A 24,809-nucleotide genomic window follows, 5' to 3' on the forward strand; every position below is an offset into this window, starting at 1 on the left:
GATCTACCACTGCTCTCCAGCACTGGCCTCCTCTAGGAAATTGCTCTCCAGCACGGGCCTCCTCTAGGAAAAGGCTGCAAAGTTAATAGCTCACCCATAAGGCCAAAATCTCAAACATAATACGAAGTCAATGCCATAGGCTGCCCACAGCTTCACCTTCAAACCTTGCTTTTGTATGGCGGTCAGCCTGGGGGACTGCTCTTTTAACACTTAAATCACAAGGCTGACTCTTGAATAAAGAAAGAACAATATCAACTGCCAAAGCCTCTAAAGGAATAAATGCTAGACAATGGGAAGGCTGTATGCATTTGGATATATTCAAGGTCTTTCCATCAATGTCATAAAAGTGGATTATTTATTATCATTTTCATGATTTGTATGCAACTCAGCTAAATTAAAGTTTATTTTTTTATTATCTGTGGGAGGCTCTTGACACACAGTTAAGAAAAAAACAGCACAAATTATTTCTAAGAGCAATGATTTTTTTTTTTTCAGTTTGTTTTCGTTTATTTGTTTGTTAGGTATTTATGAACTGTTAACATGACCAAATTTTTAAGCACAATTTTTTTGCATATACTGTAAATATACGGTTCAATTTCTTTTTTTTCCTTTCTCTTAACAAAACATTTTGACGTTCTAAACAGTGCAGCAGCATCAAAACACTGATTATGTGATGCAAGAATAATTTATAAACTAAACTCATTAAGAACAGCAGACGTCTTGTGCATCTGTAATAACCATCATACCCTTTACTGCAACACATCATACAATTTCATCCTATATGCATGTTGTGTCTCTGTAGAATAAACTTTTCTGCACTGTACTGTAATCATTGGCATTTTCCCCCTATAATTCTCATGGATATTCTTGCATTTATTCTGAAACTTAAATTGTAACATACACTGAGACAATAGTAGACAGGTGTACAGAGCAAATAAAACTTTAGTCTCAAACATGATATTTTAAATGCTAGGGTAAAGGAGTTTGCAAGTCTTTTTTTTTTACGTCTGGGCCTCCTGCCCTGCCCTCTGTCACTGGAGAGAAGAGACAAGTGCAAATGAGCCCTTTGACTCACAACAGCCAAAATAACAACACCAAAAAAGAAATAAATAAGGAAGATGAAACGAGAGAAGGCGGGAGAGAGACGATGCGAGATGAAATGGAGACCTGCCGCTGAGCTCAAGGACGTGGCGCGCGACTGCGTAATTAGAAATGTACACAGATGATTTAGATGCGGAGATCTGATTAGGGAAAGCAGCCCAGTCTTTATCTTAATCAGCTCACTTCTGAGAGCCACTCATACACGCAGGGGGTGGGAGTGAAACTGGGAAGGGGAGCACACACACTCTCAAACATAGTGAGGCACTCAGAGAGAGTGGGAGACAGACAGACAGACACATAGACAGACAGACTCAGACAGACTCAGACAGACTCACATAGAAAGAAGATAGATAGAAGAGGAATACGGAAAATGTGCTAATGGACAGAGGAAGTGTGGACAGATACACACAAGACAATAATTTCAGGTCAAAACAGGTGTAAACTATCAAAATTCAATATAGTTTTCAATATAATCTGTTTTTCTTTCTTTTTTTCATTAAGCAGGTTACACTAAAAGTTTTTAGTTTATTTATAAGCGATCAGTTGCCTGACACATGTACACAGAAATTAGGAGGTACGGAAGCCCTAGAACAGTTACACTATATGGTAATAATAATTATTATTATTATTATTATTATTATTACTGTATTCTTCTTCTTCTTCTACTTCTTCTTCTTCTTCTTATTATTATTATTATTATTATTATTATTATTATTATTATTATTATTATTATTATATGCTTGCATTTCCATCTATGTATAGTTGGACCTCAGCTTTGCTTAACATTCACACAAACCAAAGTGCTCCTTTGCACTCACACTCCATATACCCCCCTTGTAAATACAAACATATGTCACATTTTATTCACCTTTTAAGAAACCATTAAACCAGTGCTAGAATACAAAAAAAAACTGGAATAAATCAGTACATCAGTGGACAGCGAAAGAGTGGACAGCAGGCAGAAGCAAAGGCACAAAGAAAGCATTAAAACACAAACAGCTGTGACAGTCCACCATCCAGTGCCTGCATCCACCCACTGCACCACCTTCTCACCAGTAAAAGGGACCAAACTCTGCCTGCAAGTTACTGATGCACAAAAGAAGAGAGGAGATACAAAGCGACCGATAATGAGCGAAGCAATTAAAAAAAATACCAAGCTTCCTCCTTCATGCTCCCTCCCACATTCCCTCTCTTCTCTTCACCAGCCTTGTTATTGATCACCTTTAACCTCTACGTTCAACGATGTCACAGTTACCATTTAGACCCTCCCTAGGGCTGAGCAGCCATCGATGGCACCCCTGCCCCATAAATCATTACAGGCCCTGCCATGTCTGCGCCCAGGGGGCTGACATTCAGGGCTATGGGCCCACTGTTCCTTACAGCACGCCCCCAAGGGTCAGAGGTCATACAGACGCCCCCCATGCCCAGCAATCCCTTGGCCCACTGCTGCCACCTCTTTGATTTTTAGATCAGAACAAAGGTCAGCAGAAGCTACGTCTTGCTCTGAGCTTAGTGTGCATGTGTGTGTGTATGTGTGTGTGTGTGTGTGTGTGTGAGAGAGAGAGAGAGAGAGAGAGAGAGAGAGAGAGAGAGAGACCCATTAACGCTTCTAATCTCATTTAAAGTCTCCTGGACCAAGTGTTACAGCAGGAGAAGCAAGGGAGGTAAGTAATGTTAGAGGTGATAAGGCCAAAAACTTTTGTATTGCTGTGTTGCAAATATTTAGAGCATTCACACCCAATATGATACTAAATTGGTTAAGTAATTTATTTCTTTATAGAAATGAGTGTTTGATAAAAGCAAAAATATAAAATAAAAAAAGGAAATTTCAAACTTGAAATGATTCACATGCTTAAATATAATAAACTATTATTTGCACTATTATTAGACACATTTGCATATATTTAAGATGTTTCAATTGGATTTAATATTTAATGTTTCATGTGTACACTATTAATAGAATGGCTGATGACTATACAAGGTAAAAACCTACATTTTCCCCTCTTTTATTAGTTTATTGATGAACCTTTAGACTGCTATTAACACCAAAAACAAATGCACACAGAGACACAGATATATAATATAATGTGATATAATATTGTAACATAGCAATAATTTATCACCAATTATTAAATATTAGAAAAAAACATGATATGACCAGAGATATTGTTTCAACAGTTTAAGAAGGTGAAGTTTTAAAACCTTGAGCATGGAAACTTTACCTTCTCTAAGCCTTAAGACAATGCCTCTAAATATAAAATAAGAAGCTATAAAGCAAAGAAAGACATTGTAATTGCTGTCTCAGAACTTTACTGTGCTCACCATCAACATTATATTCTGGCTTAGTTTTTATCTATAAAAAGCAAAACCAAAATATAAATGATCATTTTCCAGTGCAGAAAAAAAAAAGATTGAAGTACCATTCTCTTAGCTACATTCAGTCTCCCTCTGCAGCAGACGTTTTTCCTTCACCACACACCTTTCTGTGACTGTCTTCAGAGTGACATTTCAAGGTACATCATGCAGAACATTGGTAAAACAGATATATATATTTTTGATGGATTTCATGCCATTCACAATCAATATAATTAAAAAAAATACCTAGTCAAGCTGATTTTACTATTTCATAGCTTGCAAATGTTAGTTTTGTTCATTATAAACAAACTTGTCTCAATTTACATGGCCACTAGACATAACTTTACAACCATTGAATAAAATATTACATCAAACAAGATGTCAAACCACATCAAAAAAGAGGGGAAAAATTCCTGATATTCTTTCAAATGTGTTTTCACTCATTTTGCAGAAACAACTGAATTTTTTTTCAACTGAACGATTACAGAGTGCACACATGCAGAGTACACACATATTGTAATACATTACAAAGGTATAGTGAAAAATATGTTACCCTTCATCTATTTGACCAGACTAATTCCCTCTGCAAGCCTCATGATGTTGCTTGTAATGTCTTCATTATAACCACCCCGACACCGACACAGATATACTCCAAAGCTGTGATCTGTGTGCATGTGATTTTTGTCCCTACCACTCTGCTGAAAAGCTCACAAATACAAGTGCATGTGCCAGTGTGTACAGACAATCCATCCAGATAATAAAGTGGTAAATAATTTAACAGAAAATCCTCAGGGAAATAATCATCTCCTGTTATTTAATGTAATCTGATTCAAATTCATTAAACACTATAATTATCATTCCAAAGGAGGTATTTAGTTAATTTATTTAATATGATTCCTAAGATGCATCACAGAAAGGTGGCTTTTTAATATATGTTCACATCAAATCATTGAGGTCCTAGGCTGTATTAAGCATGATTTATATAGATTTGAACTGGGGGATATGTGCTTGACATGCAGTTAACCGGATGGAGTGAGTGACAGTAGATCACTGTGTGTCTAGTTGGTAAGACTGACAACTGGGCTCAGTGGAAGGACCTAGGGCAGCTGAGTAAAACAGGCTTCAAATGCCTTCTGGGTCTTCTTATAAGGAGAAGAAAAAAGCAACAAATGCACCCTGAAAAAGACATCATGTGTTTTAAGTGTGCATTTGCCAGGAGGAGAAGTTTTGTGGGGGTGGGCTGACAGTTTCACATCTTGCTTTCTCTCCTCTTCACTTTCTTTTTCCATCGCTTCCACTCCCTCAAGCCGTCAATTAGTGAGGTTTCACTTCTACAGGCCCGGCTTTTCCTCACATGTGCCTTTGTTGCCATGCCACTGGCTGCCTCAGTCTGGCTCTGTGTTTGAAGCCTGGGATAAGACGGCAACCAGGTTATCCACGGGTCCCCTCTGGGGGGCTGCGTGCCTCCCAGGATAAACAGATTGTGAAGGAGGGAGGCTAAAGGCTCTTTCAACCGCCCAGGCCTGCTTACACACCAGAGGAACTTGACTTGTGGCCAGTGATTGAGCTCTCAGAGGGTTCTTCACGTGATCTTGAAAAGGGTCATTGAGTGAAGGACTGTCCACCAACAGAAATTGGACTGGAGAGTACTTACTCTATGGTCAGATCCAGTACGAAATATAAGCAATCAATTAACAAATAATGGTTACATCTATTCACTAAAAGTAAGACAAAAATCATTCTTTTGTTCCAGATACACAATGAAGTCTGATTTTACATCAACACGATGACCATCATGGTAATTAGTGTAAGATTTAGCAAACACCAGACAGCTCAAACAGCTGAGTGTTCAAAAAAGTAAAGAGGTCTCTGACAGATCACTCCCCTCATTCCTTCATCTTAGACACCCAAAGCCAACACAGGAGATCCCTACCAAGGATCCATCAATCATAGCAGGTGCTTAACTGCCTACTGTGCTGAACCATTTATAGCTCTGCTTTCAAATGTCCGCCTCCAAATCAACTCCGGTGAGCCGATGTCATCCAACCACTGACCCATTCACTATCCCCACTACTTCTTTTTCATCCATCCATCATGCCTGGTTTCGATAGATGAGCAGCTTCTCAACAGCTTCCTGTGTTCTCTCTCTCTCTCGCTCTCTCTCACTGTCTCTCTCAACTTGTATATAAAAGGCCAAAAATGCCCAACAGGGACCAATCAGGGAAAATTGACAATGGTGATGGCATTTTCACAGTGCAAGTGATCTACTGAGAATTAAGTCTTATGTTCTTTTTATACATAATCTCAGATTTACTCCAAAATTCAAGTAAAATGTTGCAATGTAGTTATCTGACTAAGTACTTTAAAGAAAAACCGTGCTTAATTACACACAATCAAGTACAATATTCTGAGTTGTAGAGTTTTAAACATACTTGGGATTATCATCAATATTATATACCATTGACAACTTTTTCTACTCATTGGTTTGTATGGTTGCTTTGTATGCTCATGCTAGAAAAATGAAAGCTATGCTTATTTACCAGGTCTGCTGCCTAAACTCTTAAGTAAAGTGCTCTTTAATGTTTTTTTGTATGGAAAAACATTTTGTCTTTGAACTGTCTGGAACCGGAAAGTGAACCCCTTTGGTGAAGGGATTTAAAGGTCCCATCAGAAGGATGTTTTATGAGTTATATAGTGTAAATGCCAAGAAAACTATTCTATATACATAAGTCTTAAGGCTTAAGAATATATGTAAGCCAATGAGTCATTATATTGGTTACATGATATCTGGGTTCAGCAGATTTACTAAAGTGATAGTGCACCTCTGGAACAATAGGCACACAAGAGCTCTCCCTGGGGTTCAGAGGCCGAGCAGCCCACCCACGTCACCACGTAACAAGGAGAGTCAGAGGAATGCTAGGGGTCAGCACTTAGCTACAAAACCCCAAACAGCTTTGCCCTATCACGCCCCCATCTGCTCCTCGCCCCACACAACCTTCAGTCCAATTAATGCACACTGGGTTTGGGCATACGCACACAACAGGACTGTCTACTGTATTTAGGCTTGTGTTGGCAGCAATATAGCTTCTGCTTGGACATACAATGGTGACACAGTATGTGTGTGAGTTTGTATGTGTTGTGGGGAGGGTAGTGAGCAATCGGGTGCAGATGTCCATGCCAGTGCCATTTCAATGTGTCTCTTGTAAGTGAAGCAGGGAAATGCGTTGGAGTTCAGACCTACACAGGCCAGCCATCTGAATGGTTGGAATTCAAGATGGCAGTACATACAAGCTGAGCGTGTGCACTCAAAACAATGCCCCCTCTTTCTCTCTCATTCTCTCACTTTCTATCTATTACAGTGGCTTTTCATTATTCTCTTTGCTATTCTCTTTGCTTTCGGGTCTCCCCTGTGCCATTTTCATTGTGACAGAGAGCGATCCTGAGTTCTTTGCTCCACACATTTATCAGAAATTCCCATTTCAAGTCATTACCATTGAGAGGCCTTCAGATGTGTTGAATATCATAGAGGGAATGGATATTTTATGATAAACTTGGTGGGATTGAAGAGATGAACAATCTGAAAATTGTTCCTTCTCTGATTGGCATGTGTCTGAGTTCCACCAGCTTCACTTCTTTCACTGTACCATCAAACATGAAACAAGAAAACCTGAGTGACAGAACAGTGGTCTGTTTAACACAAAGACTAAACCACTTCCAATAACATGGGATGATTGATCTATTGATTATGTGCCCATCACTCACACACTATATGTTAACAGAAAACATATAGCATTAATCAGGGGATAACCAGACAGCCAGCACTCATTAATGCATATACCATATACAAATTATTTTTTTTAAAATATTGGAGCAGTCAAAGGAGAGAATATAATTCAGTATGCAAAAGAATACTCTTACCAGTATATAGAGGTTTACACTTTAGCTTTGACTAGGCTAACAGAGATGTATGCAGCTTAAAAACAATACTGATGTTTATTAAGAAAATGAAACATTGCAAACCAACAAAAAAAAGTACCAGGCAATTTGGACAAATTGTAATGACTCGCAAATTGCACAACAGAAAAGACAGGAAAACTGTCTCTGCTCTCTGGATGTGAAGGATGGCACACTCTCTCTCCCTTGTCAGTCAGAATGATGCTAGTCAATTGTTGGTGTCTGTGAGCTCCTGCATGCAGAAGAAGGCAGATAGAGCTTTAATCCAATTGGTTTATGAAGCTCTGTGACAACATGAGCAACAGTTTGAAAAGACGTGGAGATTGGCTTCAGATTTCTCAAAAGAAACACATGCTTGTCCCTACCTCACCATGTGATAGGGGAGAGTCAGGCTGTGGGTGAGATTTGGCAAGAATCTCAGTTCTGTGTGTAAGTTTTTTTTAGTTGGGGTTGGTATGGTGGTAGAATAGAGTATGAATCAAATAAAGTGACTAAAGTGACATTAGTGAATAAAGACTTTGCGATATAAAAGGAGACAAATGAGACTCAGGGAGCAGCATGTGAACCTGTGATGTGTGCATACACAGAGTCAAAAGAGACACAGATGAAGTGAATGAAGCCAGAACCAGTGGGCTGGTGGGATCTTAGATGACAGAGATAAGGGAAATGAGAATGGTTAGAGACTGAGAATTCTGATACTGGAGTTTCCAATGAATATGGAGATTATGAAAGTTTGATGCAAACAAAACTAGGTTTTTCAAAATGCATTTGAAGGAGAAACTAAAAATTAATAACTTAGCAAACACTGTCCAGTCAAAGTGCAAATTACATAACTGTGAGTTTTGTGTGGACTAAATGAAAGAGCCCACTAAGTCACAGCATTTACAGCAATTACAGACTTAGCAATCGTGAATGATTTCCTATCTGCAGTCATGTGTTCCTCTGTGTATGTGTAATAATTTTATGCCTATGAAAGTCCAGGTTATTGGTAGATAGATTAGACTATGAAAGTCCAGGTTATTGGCAGATAGATTAGACCATGAAAGTCCAGGTTATTGGTAGATAGTAACATTTTCAGCCCTTCCATTCAATATGGACAGCTGGCATTGTATAACAAAACCATTCAAAAAGTTTATGGTTTTCAGTTTAGATTGATAGTTAAAATGAACATGTTTATTACTACTGACTAATATAAATATCCTTATGATAGGTCCATATGTATCATAAAATTGATTTAAAAACTAAACACAATGGTTTCTCAAATGTACTATAGATTACATACAATGGATATGTGATCTTTATGTGTAAAATTACGCAGCGGTTTCTTCAATTTGTGTTAATAATATAACCACATGAGTTGGCTTCACATACCAGTAAGTATAAGCTTATTTCTATGATATAATGAGCAGATATATTTTAGATTTTTATGCTAGCTTTTTGATCTTGTAAAGTTGATTATGTTGAAGCACCCGTATGTTCAGCAGTTTGGTTTTAAAAGCACTCTATAAATAAAATTTCCATTTGTTCAAGAGTAGATTTGTTTGTCTAATATTCATAGTGTAAAGCAAGCATAAAGTAAGAGAGTGAGAGAAGAAAAAAGAAAATAATATTAATTATGAAGTTATCAAGCAAAAGGGTTTGAGAGAGAAAAAAAGAAGGAGAAGAAGAAGAAGAAGAAGAAGAAGAAGAAGAAGAAGTAGAATATGAAGAATCATTGAGCAGTTCTTTGTTCTCCAGGACCCTGGCTGTGGGAGGACAGTCCCAGACGAGATAGAAACATTATCTCTCCGAGCAGAACCAGAGCACTGTCCCCACCAGGGCTCGCTGGCATCAGCCAAAATCTCCTTTAGGTAATTTATTCTCTGAGTGGCTCTTATCCCTCTGGAACAAAGTGGCTGCTTGTTGGGGTAGAACAGTCCAAGGCCAAAAACTGTCTTGCCACTATGCTTTTTAGACACAATGCAGGGCTACAGCAGTTCAAGCCTAGCCACGTGTTGGTTATTGCACTCCCACAAAGAACTGTTTCATCTCAAAATTTTGAGTCCCATAAAAACATTATTGTCCAGCATTGGGGATCATTTGTCCACTCCACAAAGGAATCAAAAACCAAAATGTTGACCTCTCCAGTCTTTCGGGGTGCATTTTTCAAATTCTGTCCCCCCCTCTCCACCGCTTTTGCGCCCACTCTGACGTCTTTTGCTACAGTCCCTGCCGTGCTCCTACGCAGGGAAATTCAGAACAAAGGTATTTTAAAGGTTGCATGGTCAGAGTCTCGACCATAGAGCCATTTTGTGTTTTGCTTCACAAATACAGTTTCACAAGAACAGAAGATGTTCTGTCTTATGTTTACGTCCATTCATAGCTTTTTTACGTCTACTCACTCTGCTGGCCTCAAATGCATGACTCTGTTCTCCCCCACTCCATCATAGCTATGAATCTACAGGCTTCACCATTAACATTCTAAATATGGCCACTCCACATGGCTCCACTATTGCGTACTGCATACCTACCAAGTAGGCAAGGTCAGATCAGTCTATTAACCATATTAAAATGTTGCAATCATGGTAATTGGCATCGTCTAATGTGAGTTTAGGTAGCTTTGCTCCAAGCAATTAATCATAATGGATTAGATGTTGACGGGGGAGATGAGAGGTACAGGTCACATGTTTTCCAGGTTCTGCTGGCCAAACCAAGAATGACCAAGGCTGCACTCAGTCAAGCCATTTCAGCACTCACCTAATCTACCAGAATTAAAATCAGAATGTCATGCATCTTAAAGTTTATCTTGTAAGTGGCTTTTAGCTTGATGTTAGCAGCTCCACTCCTAAGTGGTGGTTAGTGTATATATTACTCAATTTCCACCAAATGACAAATTTATTATGTTTACTGTCTAGGACAAGTGCTAACTAAGGAACCAAATGAAATTGTCTGGCAGCTAGGGAATTGTTTCAGGTAGTAAAATCCTCTGCCAACCCTTGTTCTTCTGTACACCTCCCTCCGTTCTCCTTCCCCCTTCTCTCCAAGCGGCTCTGGCTGGGTCGCTCTGGGAGAAGAGCGCTTTCTCCTTTCATCCCCTCTTAGAGGACAAACATCAGTCCCATCTCACCAGCCATCCATATTCATGAGGCTCTTATAAATATCTGATAGCGGCCGATCTACAGCTGTTTAGCTCTGAGAGCAATGCTAAGCCTTTACACACACACACGCACACACAGATTCTGGTATAAGCACTTACTGGCTTGAGCCCGATCTCAGCCCCTCATCTCGCTGTGTGCCCTGACTGCCCCGATAGCATCAGCACATTGCTGGGGTATCGCTCTCAGCTTAATTAAAGCCTAAGTGTGACCGCTAAATGAGAGAAGAATCCTTAAGAGCTTTATTTGCTTCTTCCTCACAGCACACTGCTTATCTCAAAATAAGAGTGAAAAAGAACAAGAGAGATGGAGAGGGAGAAGAAAAAGAAAGAGAGCGCTGTAAAGGGCCTTCCATAATTGTCAACACTTAAACTAGTGTTTAAAGTGACCATATCAAGGAGAAATGTATTTTTTGTTGTTTTTTTTTTAAATAAAATACCTTGATGTGCTGTACCACTGTACCAATTCTTATACAGTCCATATAAATGTAAATGTAATGGTTAAATGGGAAAATGTAATGGTTAAATGACCATATGTAGTCTCCAGATGCTTGATCCATCCAGTCATGTTTGCTGTTACTGTCTACTGTAGCAAAGCTGTGAGGGCAGAAGGCTCTTCTGATTATTTGATGAAAATATACCTTTGCATAGCAATCCAGAGTGATTTAAGACCTATGAGCTACATGAGGAACATCCTCCTTAGTAAGTGATTTTAAAGAAGTTGCTGAATATCCGACTTAACACACTATGTGCTATAAAAAAACTTACAAAAAGACAATTCATTCACAGAATTTCAGTAAATGCTACCAGTCCAGAGCTTTTATATATATTATCACCAAAATATTTCCATTACTTTGTATTTATAGTCAATATGTATTCATTATTTGCTTGCTAAAATAGTTGAACTACTTTATTTAATACTTTTGTAGACGTTACCTCAATAGCAAAAGGCATCAGGCAAACAATACATTTTTAATGAATATGACATTTGACTTTCAATAGAAATGTTTGTCAGAGGAAAATCAAAGAAAGATCACCAATTTCACTGGAAGCACCTTGTTTATAGAACTACCGTATTACAGCAATATCACACTTACAATCGTGCTGTTATTTTAAAAAAATCAGCACGACATGAATTAGCTACAGCACTCAGTCTGTGGGCTCCTTCCTACACCAGATCACAGCTGTGACAATATTCAGAATCATGATTCAGAATCAATCAGAATCAATCAATCAGAATCAGAATCAATATTCAGAATCATGATCCTGCAATATTGCTAAATTAACTAACTACATGCTTATATACAATAAACAGAATTAAACTGCCTTTACAGTACATTACTATTAATTTTGCTAGCAAAATGCAATGCAATGCACAACCCAGTCAAACTATATATTTTAAATCATTTTCTTTGCAAAATGGAAAACTGCAAAATTTTGCAAACATGTTTCAGTTTTTTTAAATTAATTTGTGATACAACAGCAAGCCCCATGTATACACTTTATGCCTATACTATGACTTTAGGTCAAGTAAATGTATATGCATTTGGTTATACTGCACTGCAATTTCAAAGACAAAAGTCCTGTCAGAGTTCAAAACAGCCAGAGTAATTGTGCTGTTGTTTAAAGATGCAAATTCATGTGTCAGAATAAATTTTACAATGTTGAACTCTGTGTGAAGTGAAGTTTGAATAACATTGGAATTTTACTGACACACAGCGTGAGTGGATTTGAGACTGTTCAGAAGACCCACAGAGGAAAATAAAACCTTCTTCTGTTAGTAATTATTTGTATATTGCTAGCTTGTTTGATTGTGCACCCATATTAGTGACCTTAAATTAGTAAAAAGGGGCATAAGATGTCTCAATTAATTTGTACAGAGATGAGCTACATGTATTAATGAGAAAGAAGAATCATTGGGATATTATCAGTATTTAAGGCCCACTAAACAAAAACAGTAATGGAATAAAACACCTGACAACCACAAAAACATTCATTCAAATAATTACAAACAGAATCAAATACAAGGAAGTGTACAAACTGTTCCTGACTAACAAGTAGCCCATCAACATCTTTTCAAGATCTACATACATGTCAGTGTGTCTCGCCATAATTATGTTTCCAAATTTGACTACTTTTTTATTAAAACCTATTAGAAATGGGATTCTAATACATTAATGCATGTAAAATCCACACATATAAAATTCCACACATGTACATTTTAAATAATTCACTTTAACTGAATTGAAATGATTTTACACATAACAAAATTGTATACATATCAGGTAAAGAAAGTCACCTGAACAAGCAAGCTGTGCCTTAGTTGCATTGTGTACATTGTATACATTGTAAAAAAGAAATTAAGATGATATATAATCTTATTTTACATATATATCAGATATATATATATATATATATATATATATATATATATATATATAATATATATATATATATATATATATATATATATATATATATATCAGATATATATATAATCTGATAGATAGATAGATAGATAGATAGATAGATAGATAGATAGATAGATAGATTCAATATTTGCACCCCATTGTAGCCTGTACCTCTAATCATTATGCATTTTATTCCAACTATATATATCATGTTGGATCTGGGTGACATGGCAATCATGCAAAGGTTGGACAGGGGTTGTGTTTCTACCAGAGGGTTATAGAGTACTGCACTTCTAAGGAGCTTTTTATTTTTTGTTTTTCTTGTTTTTTTTTTTTTTTTTGGAAGATAATGGTCCTAGCCCTTCTCCCCCAACTCATTAGGATAATTAGAAGTGCTGATACATGCAAGAAAAAGCATTTTGCTTCACTCTCCAAAAAAGCTTTGTTCTGTTTCCAAAACAAATAGCACTGAATTCCAGTACTGCTCTTGCTTTGTGTGGGTGCATATGATATAAGGAGTTTCTAAAGTGTACACACTAAAGTTAGAGATCTTGTGGTGTCCAGTAGTAGGGATGATGCATGTGGGAGCCTAGTGGTTAAGGCGTTGGGCTACTAATCAGAAGGTTGTGAGTTCGATCCCAGGTCCACCAAGCTTCCACTGTTGGGCCCCTGAGCAAGGCCCTTAACCCTCAATTGCTCAGTTGTTGTATAAAAATGAGATAATGTAAGTTGCTCTGGATAAGGGCATCTGCCAAACGCTGGAAATGTAAATGTAAATGATGCTTGATGTTCAGTATCAAAAACTCCAGTGCAAGAGTGTAAGAGATTAATCAAATGAAAAATAACTAGAAAAAATAACACAAAGAGGATTATTAGAATAAAATTAGTATAGAATAGATAATATAAAAGAAAAATTAACGGTGGTTGCGTGATGGTGAGATGGAAGTACAGAGGTTTATTAGGACTAAGTCAGGAAGAGGAAAGCTGCAGGAGAGGAGGGAATATAACTGTAGAACTCATTAGCCATGCAGAGCTCTGGATTCTCTCCCACACCTTCTGCCTCATTCTAGCCTCAGAGCCATAGCTGGCAGCACAGCCCCCTCCTTCCCACCACCTTCCCTCCCCAAACTCCGACAATCATGCCCGCAATCACAGCCTCTAATTAGGTTAATTAATTTGTATCAGCCCTTGTAGGGACTTGGCTGATGAGGCTGCCATCATAGCCCTGGTGCTTGGACTCCTTATTTTAAAAAAAAAAAAAAAAGAAAGAAATTTAAGAAGAAGAAGAAGAAAAAAAACAGAAGAGTGGAGAGAAAATGTTGTCAATCTCAAAAGCCTTTTCCTCTTCTAAGATAGGACCATAAAGCGTTTGGGTTTGCCCATGTCCATCCTACAAACACCCACTTCTCATTTTCCTGCTATCTATCTCTCGTCCAACTCTAACAATAATGTCATTGGCATGGATGTGCCACTGTCATGTGGTGTGTAGACAGAAAAAAATGAGTATGAAAAGGAGGGGTGCCATTGAGACAGAGGCACCACATTACAATCAGCGAGGGCCGCTCATCAGGACACTGACGAACACACTCTGATTAACCGAGTGATCTGATTACAGTAATCACACAGCCTTCTAAGACCAGTCACAGAGGGAAAGAGAGAGAAAGTGTTTGAGAGTGAAATGTGAATACTGAGAAGCTAAATGGCAAGAAAAGACTAAATTAAAGAGAAAACAATCACTACATCAAACAATCAACAACCTTCTTTCAAGCTAGTTTCCAAACAGCAGTGTGTGCAGGTCAGAAAGGACTGTGTAAACTGTTAGTGTGTTGTGGTGAACTGTAAGGGACTCGCTACAAACACAGCCTTTCATGGGAGACAAGGTTAGACTCTGTAGTTAAACCATGATGAACATGTCTCTCAGGTGAAGGAACTTCCGCCTTAGTTTAATGTATCACTGTCCGTCATGTGGAGGGCTGGGGTATGATTCCAAGGCAGGGAGTCTGTGCTCTACTGAACATTTTGGTGTTACCCTACCAATAGTTTCCAGTTTCCAGTTTCCATCTTGTGATCTGCGTCTTTTTTCTTTATAAGTATTGTTGGAGAAACAACATTTTGTTCCAGTGTATACAAACTAGGAATGAGGAATGACAATAAAAAAACACTTGATTTGACTCAAATGGACACCAACAGGAGAGTGATGGACCAACAGTAATACCCATGCTGATAGGTGAGAGCTGTCAGGTACCAATCCCATCCCATTCTGTCCTCTCACCCACACTGAGCTCTTCAGTTGAGAGTGGGGGGCACAGTAGGGGCAAATTCCACCAGGGAGGAGACCTTACTGTGATTTAGACTCCCATGCAAATTTAATCAATTCAAGTGCTTCTATCCAACCAGCCTCTTGGCTCATTAGTGGCAATTTAAAGGGTTTTCTGTGATCCCACCTCTCTCTCTCTCTGTCTCTCTCTGTCTCTCTCTCTCTCTCTGTCTCTCTCTCTCAGTAAAGATTTTCCTTCATACATTTTGCTCCTGGCTCAGAGACCATACCCCCTCCTTGTCTTTCTATAGTCGTCTACTTCAAAAGCCAAGTGACACCACACAGTAGCTAAAGGGTCCAGATATGAGGTGTTCAACCCCCGAGTCACTGTTCCCTCAGCCACTTGTTCATCCCCCTTCTCAGTAATTGGTGAATCGATTAGAAAGGGTCTGAACCTCATAGATGAAGGCAGCCTTTTGAGGCGTATGAGACGTTAGAAAGGTAGTCTCTCTGCTCAGCTGAGACCTTCATCTTCAGGACCTGGCCTGAAAGAGTTTAATATTTGGACTTAGTATCAGCTGATTAAATAACTCATGTTCATAGACTTACAGTATCTGTTATATTTTGTATTAAGACAACATTTCATTATAAATATATATATATATATATATATATATATATATATATATATATATATATATATATATATATAAAATGATCTGGAAAAAGTTTATTTAGAAAAGCAAATAGTACAGAAATTCTAAGCAAACCCATGACATCAACAGTAGCAGCAGCCTCGACACAGGTGAACCTCATTCAGTTAATGAACAACACTCAGGATTTCTTGAGAAGTTCATTACCAGTGGTTTTGTCTACCTCATCTCACAGCACAGATGCAGAAATTACAAACAAAACCTGGCTCATTTTTTAGGTAAATTACATCACATCCTAAAAATATGTTTGCTGATTATGTAAAAAATCTATTTATTTATGCTGAAAATTAATATAAACATGCATTAATGTGCTACATATTTAACTGCATTATCCTGGTGGATTCAGAGCCTAAAAGCCTTTTGTGTAAAGTAAGGCAGTAAAGCAAAGATAACTTTAAAAATAATGAAAATAAGCATTTGCAACATTTAAAGCTACTAAGAAGAGCAGAAAACAGCACTAAAATAAATATAGACAGTATTTCTGCTGTGACAACTCTTTTTCTTTAAAAATGCATGAAGGCACAGACAATTTTGTGTAGTTTTATAGGAACTTTGCTTGCATGTTAATCTTGGAGAATTGTTCTGGAGACTGTTCATGAAACTCATAAAAGAAAGATTTTAAAGCAAAATTTGTATTAAAGAAAATGAAGACATTTCAAAGAATAATTGATAGATAGATAGATAGATAGATAGATAGATAGATAGATAGATAGATAGATAGATAGATAGATAGATAGAGTTCTGTATTGTTTGAATTTTTTTCCTATTTTTCCTCAGTTCCTCTGGGTTTTCTGTTTTCCTCCTAATCGCCAAATTGTGGTGGGAGATGTATTGGTGTGTATTCCTTCCTCCTGCTTGGTTTTCCCAGGTTTGGCTCTGAAATCCCTGTATAACTCACTTATAAAAACATGTTGAACAGATTTGTCTGAAGCTGTGGTTTCATTCAAAGCCCTTAAACAAAGCCTTTCAGCCGTCAGGAAGCTTTTTACACAGCAGCTAGTTAGTCAAATATTACAGGACAATGAGTGGTTTCTGACCTATATCTTTAAAATCTGGGGGTCGGTGTCTGACCCCTCGTCACGGTTCCCTGTTCCAAGTGGATATGAATGAAAGGCAGACTTCAGTCCAAACAGTGGACCGACTGTGTAACAGAAGGCGGAAGCGTTGTGAAACTGCGCACACGGCTGTTTGACCCCCCCACCCATCCACCCGCACTGAGGGAACCACAGTGACGTACACGCTCGCAGGCAGGCCACGGCCAAAGGGGGCCGTCTTGCTATCTCCGGGTAGAAAATCGTGCAAACACACAAGGTCAATATCGACATGTCACCAAGGGGCTCTGTGCTAAATATCACTGGGGTTGTGTGTGTGCACGTCTGTCACTCATTCCATTGAACACGCATTCATTACTCCATTCAAATAAATAGGAAACAATGAGAAAACTACAGCTAATGGCCCATCAAGTATTGCATGTAACTTTACTGTTAAACGTTAATAAGTTAAACACAGCCAGTACGGTCTGGCCCAAGAAAAGATGAATGCTTTTACTTTCTGGCACGCACGTTCTTTTTGCAGTGCTCCTGCCCCTTTCATCTCCTCAACATGGTGACATTTCCCTGTCGTTGGCTTTTCCTCTACCTCCATCCCCGGAGAGGCTGATGGATGGGGCCCGTTTATGAAGCTGCTGCCAGCAATGTGATCGATCAAGGCTCACAGAGGAGAGAGAGAGCAGTCCGAATCTTCGGCCTGCAGCCCGCAAAGCCAACACAAGAGCATGGCAATAGAATTACACACTCTCAGAGGAACTGTTACAGACAGTTTAATTTCATCTTCACCATTCCACAGCCACACTGAGTAATCAGTTCAAGGATGGGGGGAAAAAATGTTGAAATGTTTTGGTACAAACTTTGTCACGTTTATAAGGAAAAAGAAGAGCATGAGTAATAAATTCAGGTAGCTTTTTAGTAGGACCGTTTTCACAATTAATGGACAAATTTTGATATTTAACATTTACATAAAGACACACTTGGTCTAAATTACACAAGTATTTAATGCCGCATTTATGACATTTAAAATCAGCTACAAGTGAAGAAATTTTATCCTCTATACATTTAAAGCTACTTTGCTACTGTGTGAATACTGCAAAACATTTTATACTGCTTTGTTAGATTAGAATAACACAAATCTAACTGGGAATCCTACTAAACTAACAATTCCACCTAACTGTGATCACTTAACGTATCAAAAGAAAAATAAAGTAAAACAAATAAAGGTTATTAAGTTGAACTGCAGTTCAGCATCTCTACAAACATCTTGATCGAGCTCCATAGTCTGCGCTTCCAAGTCATGAACATAAACTCATCAAAACATATTTTTGTAATTTGATTTTTTACATGAACCCATAAAATCACATTGTAAAGAAGTTAGAAAAATAGCTGAAATGTTGCCCCTGCTCATTTGTCTCCATCAAAACACAGTTCATTTGCCAGAAAGATATGCTACTGCCACCTACTGATCATTCTTAAGAACTACACAAGTGTGTTATTACAGAAGGTTTTATTTCAGTACAAACCACAACCATAAGTCTATTAGTATAGATATATACAAACATTACAAAACAGCAGGCTTTCAAAAAAAGGAAAATTAAAACCAGTTTCCTGCGTGTGTGTGTTGGGAGTGGGCAGAAAATAAACCAAAATAATTCCCCAGCTAGCGGTCATGTCACTTCCTTAATCGATCTGGTTATCTCTTCCTTTTGGTCTCAAATTTATAGATAGCAGGAGTGGTGGATGTCTCTTTCTTCACTTTTACTTTCTTGTTCTTGTCCTGTTAGTGATGAAGCACAAGCCACATGTCAATCAGAAAACCTTTAGGACTGATCAAGTCACTGAAAGTAGACATGCGTGCGCTCCAGAATTATTGGCATAAATAAATAAGCGAGAGAAAAAATAAATACATAAATAAAAAATTTTTTATATATATATATATATATATAGAGAGAGAGAGAGAGAGAGAGAGAGAGAGAGAGAGAGAGAGAGAGAGAGAGAGAGAGAGAGAGAGAGAGAGAGAGAGATTTTTTTTTTTGAGATTTGTGGTTAATTAGCTTGATTTTACAGTGAAGCTGTGTGACAACTCAAATCTGTAACTGAAGTAAATGCATTCAAAGAAACACTTTTCCAATAAAGAAAGATCCCAGAAAACCGATTAGACTAAAAAAATAATGACTTCCTTGAGCAAAAAATGAAAATAAAAATGTAACTGATGCATGTTTCCATTCATACGTTGCTTTAAGTTCACCTGAGAAGTTAGAAACTCTTAATGTGTAATCAAAAACTGGGATATATATGTATAATACCTGGGATATGTACAGTAGGTTAAAGCCCAAATTCACTTGCTAAACCATCAACAGGAGGAAAGTTAGAGAATCAAATAAGTCTAAAGTGTGTTGGCATTCATAAATTAGGCAATAGCTATTAAATACCAGCTAGATGTTAGAGATGCAAGAACTTTATTGTCAGTGTGCAAGCACAATGAAATTGCATTTCTAAGTAAACAAAAATTTCTCCAAGGATCATGGTGGAGATTGTTGCCCTCTGGCAAGAAGATGGGGTCATAGCTAGATCCTTTAGCAAGGACATGTTCCACATCATATGTACAAATCCAAGCAAACTGATTCAATGACCATAGAAACAGGCTTTAGACATGGCCATCCAAGTCCCCTGACCTGAGAATTATTGAAACATGTGGTAAGAGCTGAAGAGCAGAGTCCACAAGACAGGACCTGAGATGATTTAGAGAGATTCTGTATCTCAGACCCCTTGCTCTTTATTCGCCAATCTCATCAATGATTATAGGAGAAGACTTATATTCCTTACACATCTTTCCCAAGTGTGCTAAGAGTTTTATGTTGAATTGATTGCTGTGCTGCAGGCACATAAGTGTGTGTGTGTGTGTGTGTGTGTACACTGCTTTGTGGAAAGGTGGCCTCACCTGAAGGTCTTTGCGAGTCTGGATCTTCTGACTGATGACGAACATTTTTTTCTCTCGGTCAATACGTTGGGACAGTTCATCATAGCGAACCTTGCGCTGTTTGGCCAGTTTCTGTAGTGTTCCAAATATGTGTTAATGAACACCATAATTATGCAACAAACACAAGTATAACAAACAGACCTTGTGGGAAAATGATCAAACACAGTGAACCGTTCAGAGGCAAATGGCCTAAAATCAGCTAGAAAAAAGATAAACAATCATAAACATATTCAGCATTTCAAACTTGATGAAACATATTTAAGCTTCTGCGTACTTTAAACCAATTGTGTAGTTTAAAAGAACAAGTTATACAAAAGCTAGGTTTTACATCTCCCAACAAGACCTGTTATATCCCAGAAAAGAACAGAATGAAGACAAGAGGTCGGTTGATGTATAGGCTATAATCTGTTGCCCAGTCCCATGTTTTGGTTGCCGAGAAAAAAAAAGCAACAACTAACAAAGTAAGAAAACATGACAAGCTAATTCCTAAATAATGTAAGTAGTGTGTTGGTGTATATAGATGCAGACACAAGGGAGTACATGTCTTTCCGGACAAAGGAATCTTGCGACCATAGTGTCATCACACTTTTTTACCAGTTGCATATCAGTTGTGTGAGTTTCTTTTCACCTTGACAGCAAAAACAATTATTCTAGTCTTAATTTTGTTATGCTCTCTATATGCTATGCTAGGAAGAGGAGACTTATATAACACTTTCATCTCACTTTCAGTTCCACTTCCACATACATGCTTGTTCCTGATACTGAAAAGGTCATACATTATCCATGCAAGCTCTTCAACCGGAACAGTAAAAGTGGACAAATTTAGTTTCAATCTACATGAATACAAAACTTTTTTTGTGACAGTCAAAAATGAGTATTTTTTCCTTTCTGTGGACATATAGAGAAAAACAAAAACAAACAAAAGACACTGATGACTAATAGCCTACTGTGCAAATATGAATAAACACTCAAAGTCTGAACATGTCAGTTCCTCCAGGACTTAGTAGACTTTCTTATGATTGTTGCAGCCAAAATCACATGATTTTGGCTTCCAGAATTTTCCCATTTCTTGTGCTTTTTCTTTTCTTTCCAAAAAATGACTTGAACTGGTAAAATTTCATCACACTTAAACTTCCATGTCATTACTTTCTATACTCACATTAAACACATGGGATTCAAACAGGGCTTTGGCTCAATGCCCACTAGGCTGTGATGATGTCATATGACATGTCTTGGCCTAAATCTGCAGACATTTTAAAAAATTACAAGCAATAAACTTATGTGATCATAAACTCCTGGAGGGACTGGCATGCAATTGTCTTGTTTCAGCTGCACAGGTTTGTGATTTATCCTCCACTACTTGTACTAAAGAATCTCTGTAACAGAAGTTTAAAGTACAGGCATGCTCATCACTGGCCATGTGCTGAAATAAAAAAAAAAAAAAAGTAGCCTCTTCGTAAAAATTATTGTCTCCAAATATTAGAAGATTTTGTACTAACTTTTAGATTCTTTTGTTTCACAGCTCCCAGAATGCTCTTGTTCATCAGTGTGTCCAGCGTAGGTCTGTTATAGGCTCTGTTTATAAGCTCCGGCACGGTGTTTAGGTGTGTGGCCAAGTTAAAACCCTTCACTGTCAGAGAGACAAAGGGGTGCTTTTAGAGCGATCTTACAGAAGAGGAAATCACGATGGTTGAAAATTTACAATTATGGTGCAGCGCTTGTAAAACATTCCACAGGTTTAAGACCTACCTTCTTTTTTGGTGTCCACAAAAAAGACATGCGAGTTTTTTGGTTTACCCTCAACATCCAGAAGATGCAGTTCAGATTTTAATCTTTCGATTTTCTGCAGAAAATCAACAATTAAAAAAAAAATACCTTTTTAAATACATTTTTACTGTAAAATACAGTAGTTAAATGTGGACATATTAATGAGTTATTTGGAACTGTGCTGAGGAGAAAGTGCCTTCTTTACCTTAGATTCAGCCACCCTCTTCATTTCCACATACCCGATGTCCTGCGTTCTCATGATTTTCTTCTGTTCCTCTGTCATCTCTTCCTCCTTCTGTTTAATCACATGTTTTCCATCCTATCAACAGATTAAGTGAACATTATGCACTCATTTCAGCATTAGCCTTCTTTCAAAAAGCTTAAAGCAATGCGACTTGCACTCACAGAAAGAGAAAGATCAGAAGAGAATGAAAGATGTGTTACAAAACAACAAACACCCCACAAAGGTAATGATACAAGCAGGAGCTGCTTGTTCCTGAAGACAAACATTTTTCATTGGATGAATGGCACAATACGAAATGTGCAACAGCAAATAACCAGCTAGCAGAAGATGCAGGTGATAAACTATTTATAGTGTTTAGGTCCTGTGCAATGGGTCAAATGTAAATGCATTTTTTCTTAGTAAATAGAATTTAAAGACATCTAATTAAACAAAGCGTATGAGTAAATATATGTTGATCCTAGTTTTTGTTTGATAAAACTACATGTGACTGCATGTTACTCACTTTATTTTGCTGTGGATGATCCCATCCTAAAGATCTGAACTTCCCTAAAACAGTTGAAATCTCACCCATATATCAGGGCATAATCTTATCTAGATCCTGTATATTTGTGACTTCTAAAAATAGCTGCTGTAAATCAGAAACACTGTCCTATGCTCATCCCAGGAGTCGCTCATCGGTCACTCATACATCCTTTCAACACACTTGGTACGCTTTGTCTTTACTTTTCTACATCTGTGTACTGTAATGATTTATAATCCCAATATCCTGTATCACACAAATGAGGATGGGGTTCCTCTGGGTTTCTTCCTCATCCAAGGGACACCATACTGGCTACACGCGCCACTGATTTGTTTTTTATTACAGAACCAAATCTACATCTGGATTTCTCTGAAAAGCTGCCTTGAGACAATGCGTATTGTTAAAAGCACTATATAAGTAACACTAAAATTTAACTCCTAGTTTTGAATTCTCTTTATAAATGTAAAACAATAAGCCAGACTGGTATGTGACTATTCAGGGGCAAAAATATACCTTTAATTGAGTGTTTATCATTTTGTAGTAGAATTCATCCGGGTTCTTGTCAAGAGCCTTCTTGCGCAAGGCATTAAGGGTTTTCTGTTTTCGATGGTAGTCACTACATAAAAACAAGCACAAAATAGCAGTCAGAAGAGCTGTTCATAACAATCAGCTGCAGTTAAGCAGAACTAATCATACACATAGCATACAGATCCTATAGTACAGACAGAGAAGCAACCGTTGGATGAATATTTATGAACATATTCATGAATATAAGAAAAATATAAGCATCTCATCTTAGAATAACAGGCACATCATTAGCCTGATTTTGACTTGCTAATTAATCTGCTTTGCCCGTGGTACTAAACAATGAACACAAATTAAATGCACCAATAAGCAAAATGATACTATATACTATAATGCCAAAGGTTAAACATAACATCTTTGCTCTTTTTTTTTCAGATTTATTTCCCTTTACAGTTTTAATAACCTCCACTCTTCTGGGAAGGCTTTCCACTAGACTTTGAAGCAGTGATGTGCTGATTTCTGGTCATTCACCCAAAACAGCATTAGTGAGGTCAGACACTATAAATATGTTTAGATGGATTAAGGTGCAGGCCACTCAGATTCTTCCACTCTAACGTGAATGAACCATGTTCATGAACCCCACTTTGTGCAGAGGTACAATATCATGTTGGACCAGGTTTGGGCTCGACCTTATAGATCCAGCAAAGGGAAATTGTAAAGCTACATCATACAAAAATGTGTGTGTGTTTCTAACTTTGTGGCAAGAGTTTGGCCATATAGTGTCTTCATGATTAGAGACAAAACTTTCTCACTCTGCACGGAGTTTGTAGTCCTTCTTCTTCTCTAGGAGTCCTAAATGTTTCCTGAAACCAGGCTGTATATAAAAAAAGAGACAGAATTAGCAGTCCAGCCACGACATGGTTAATGAATGTAAAAACAGCATTGCTTTTAGCGCATGTCGCGTTGTTAAACGTTAAAATGTAATGTTATCATGCTACAGTTTGCTGTGCTGGTCGCGAGACTACGTGGCTAGGAAACCTAGCTTCATTAGCATGTTGTAGAGCTAATGCAGTAAACCGACTTGGTTTTACCTGAGATCGCTCTTTGTGATCCCGCTGTTTGGATTTAAGCGCTTTTCGGAATGAAGACATGTCTGTTAGGATTACTACAGCCGGCACAAACGCCCAGCTAAAGCTGTAAGGCTACAGTGAACTGTGTCAACACACGTGTATGTGTGTCTCTTTCTTCTTTGAGAAAGCAGTTGACATCTAACACAAAGGTGTATCACTGCCACCTAGTGGACTGGAGTACGGATAGCCCAGCCACAGACTGTGCTCATTAACTGATTAATACTGGTCAGGGTCTACGGAAGCGTATTTACGGAAGCGTATTTACGGAAGCGTATTTACGGAAGCGTATTTACGGAAGCGTATTTACGGAAGCGTATTTACGGAAGCGTATTTACGGAAGCGTATTTACGGAAGCGTATTTACGGAAGCGTATTTACGGAAGCGTATTTACGGAAGCGTATTTACGGAAGCGTATTTACGGAAGCGTATTTACGGAAGCGTATTTACGGAAGCGTATTTACGGAAGCGTATTTACGGAAGCGTATTTACGGAAGCGTATTTACGGAAGCGTATTGCATTCACTTGAGGAAAAAAAATCTACTCTGTTTTTTTTTAATTAACGAGTTAATTATCTCAGAATTATGACATAATTTTTCAAGAATAAAAAGTTTTTTGCTCTGTTTTTCTGAATTAACGACTTAATTATCTCAAAATTATGAAATACATTTTT

The 24,809-nt window shown here is 37.9% G+C and overlaps 1 protein-coding gene across 2 annotated transcripts in view; it reads right to left on the reverse strand.

Moving 5' to 3' along the window:
* The window catches only part of utp11 (UTP11 small subunit processome component), a 120,378-nt gene extending 96,114 nt beyond the window's left edge, over positions 1-24,264 (reverse strand). The window contains exons 1-8 of one of the 2 annotated variants that reach the window (XM_060869206.1): positions 24,101-24,264; positions 23,822-23,883; positions 22,998-23,100; positions 21,926-22,039; positions 21,703-21,796; positions 21,453-21,583; positions 19,915-20,025; positions 18,665-18,750 (exon numbers count right to left, since the gene is read on the reverse strand). In XM_060869206.1, coding sequence (XP_060725189.1) covers positions 18,667-18,750; positions 19,915-20,025; positions 21,453-21,583; positions 21,703-21,796; positions 21,926-22,039; positions 22,998-23,100; positions 23,822-23,883; positions 24,101-24,160 — 759 coding nt within the window. In that variant the 5' untranslated portion in view covers positions 24,161-24,264 and the 3' untranslated portion in view covers positions 18,665-18,666. Of the gene's footprint in view, positions 1-18,463; positions 18,751-19,914; positions 20,026-21,452; positions 21,584-21,702; positions 21,797-21,925; positions 22,040-22,997; positions 23,101-23,821; positions 23,884-24,100 lie in introns of those variants that run through there. The other variant, XM_060869205.1, reaches the window with a different exon arrangement.
* Positions 24,265-24,809: the final 545 nt, after the last annotated feature.

This window comes from Tachysurus vachellii, chromosome 5, assembly GCF_030014155.1.
Source record: "Tachysurus vachellii isolate PV-2020 chromosome 5, HZAU_Pvac_v1, whole genome shotgun sequence".
Classification (NCBI taxonomy): domain Eukaryota; kingdom Metazoa; phylum Chordata; class Actinopteri; order Siluriformes; family Bagridae; genus Tachysurus; species Tachysurus vachellii.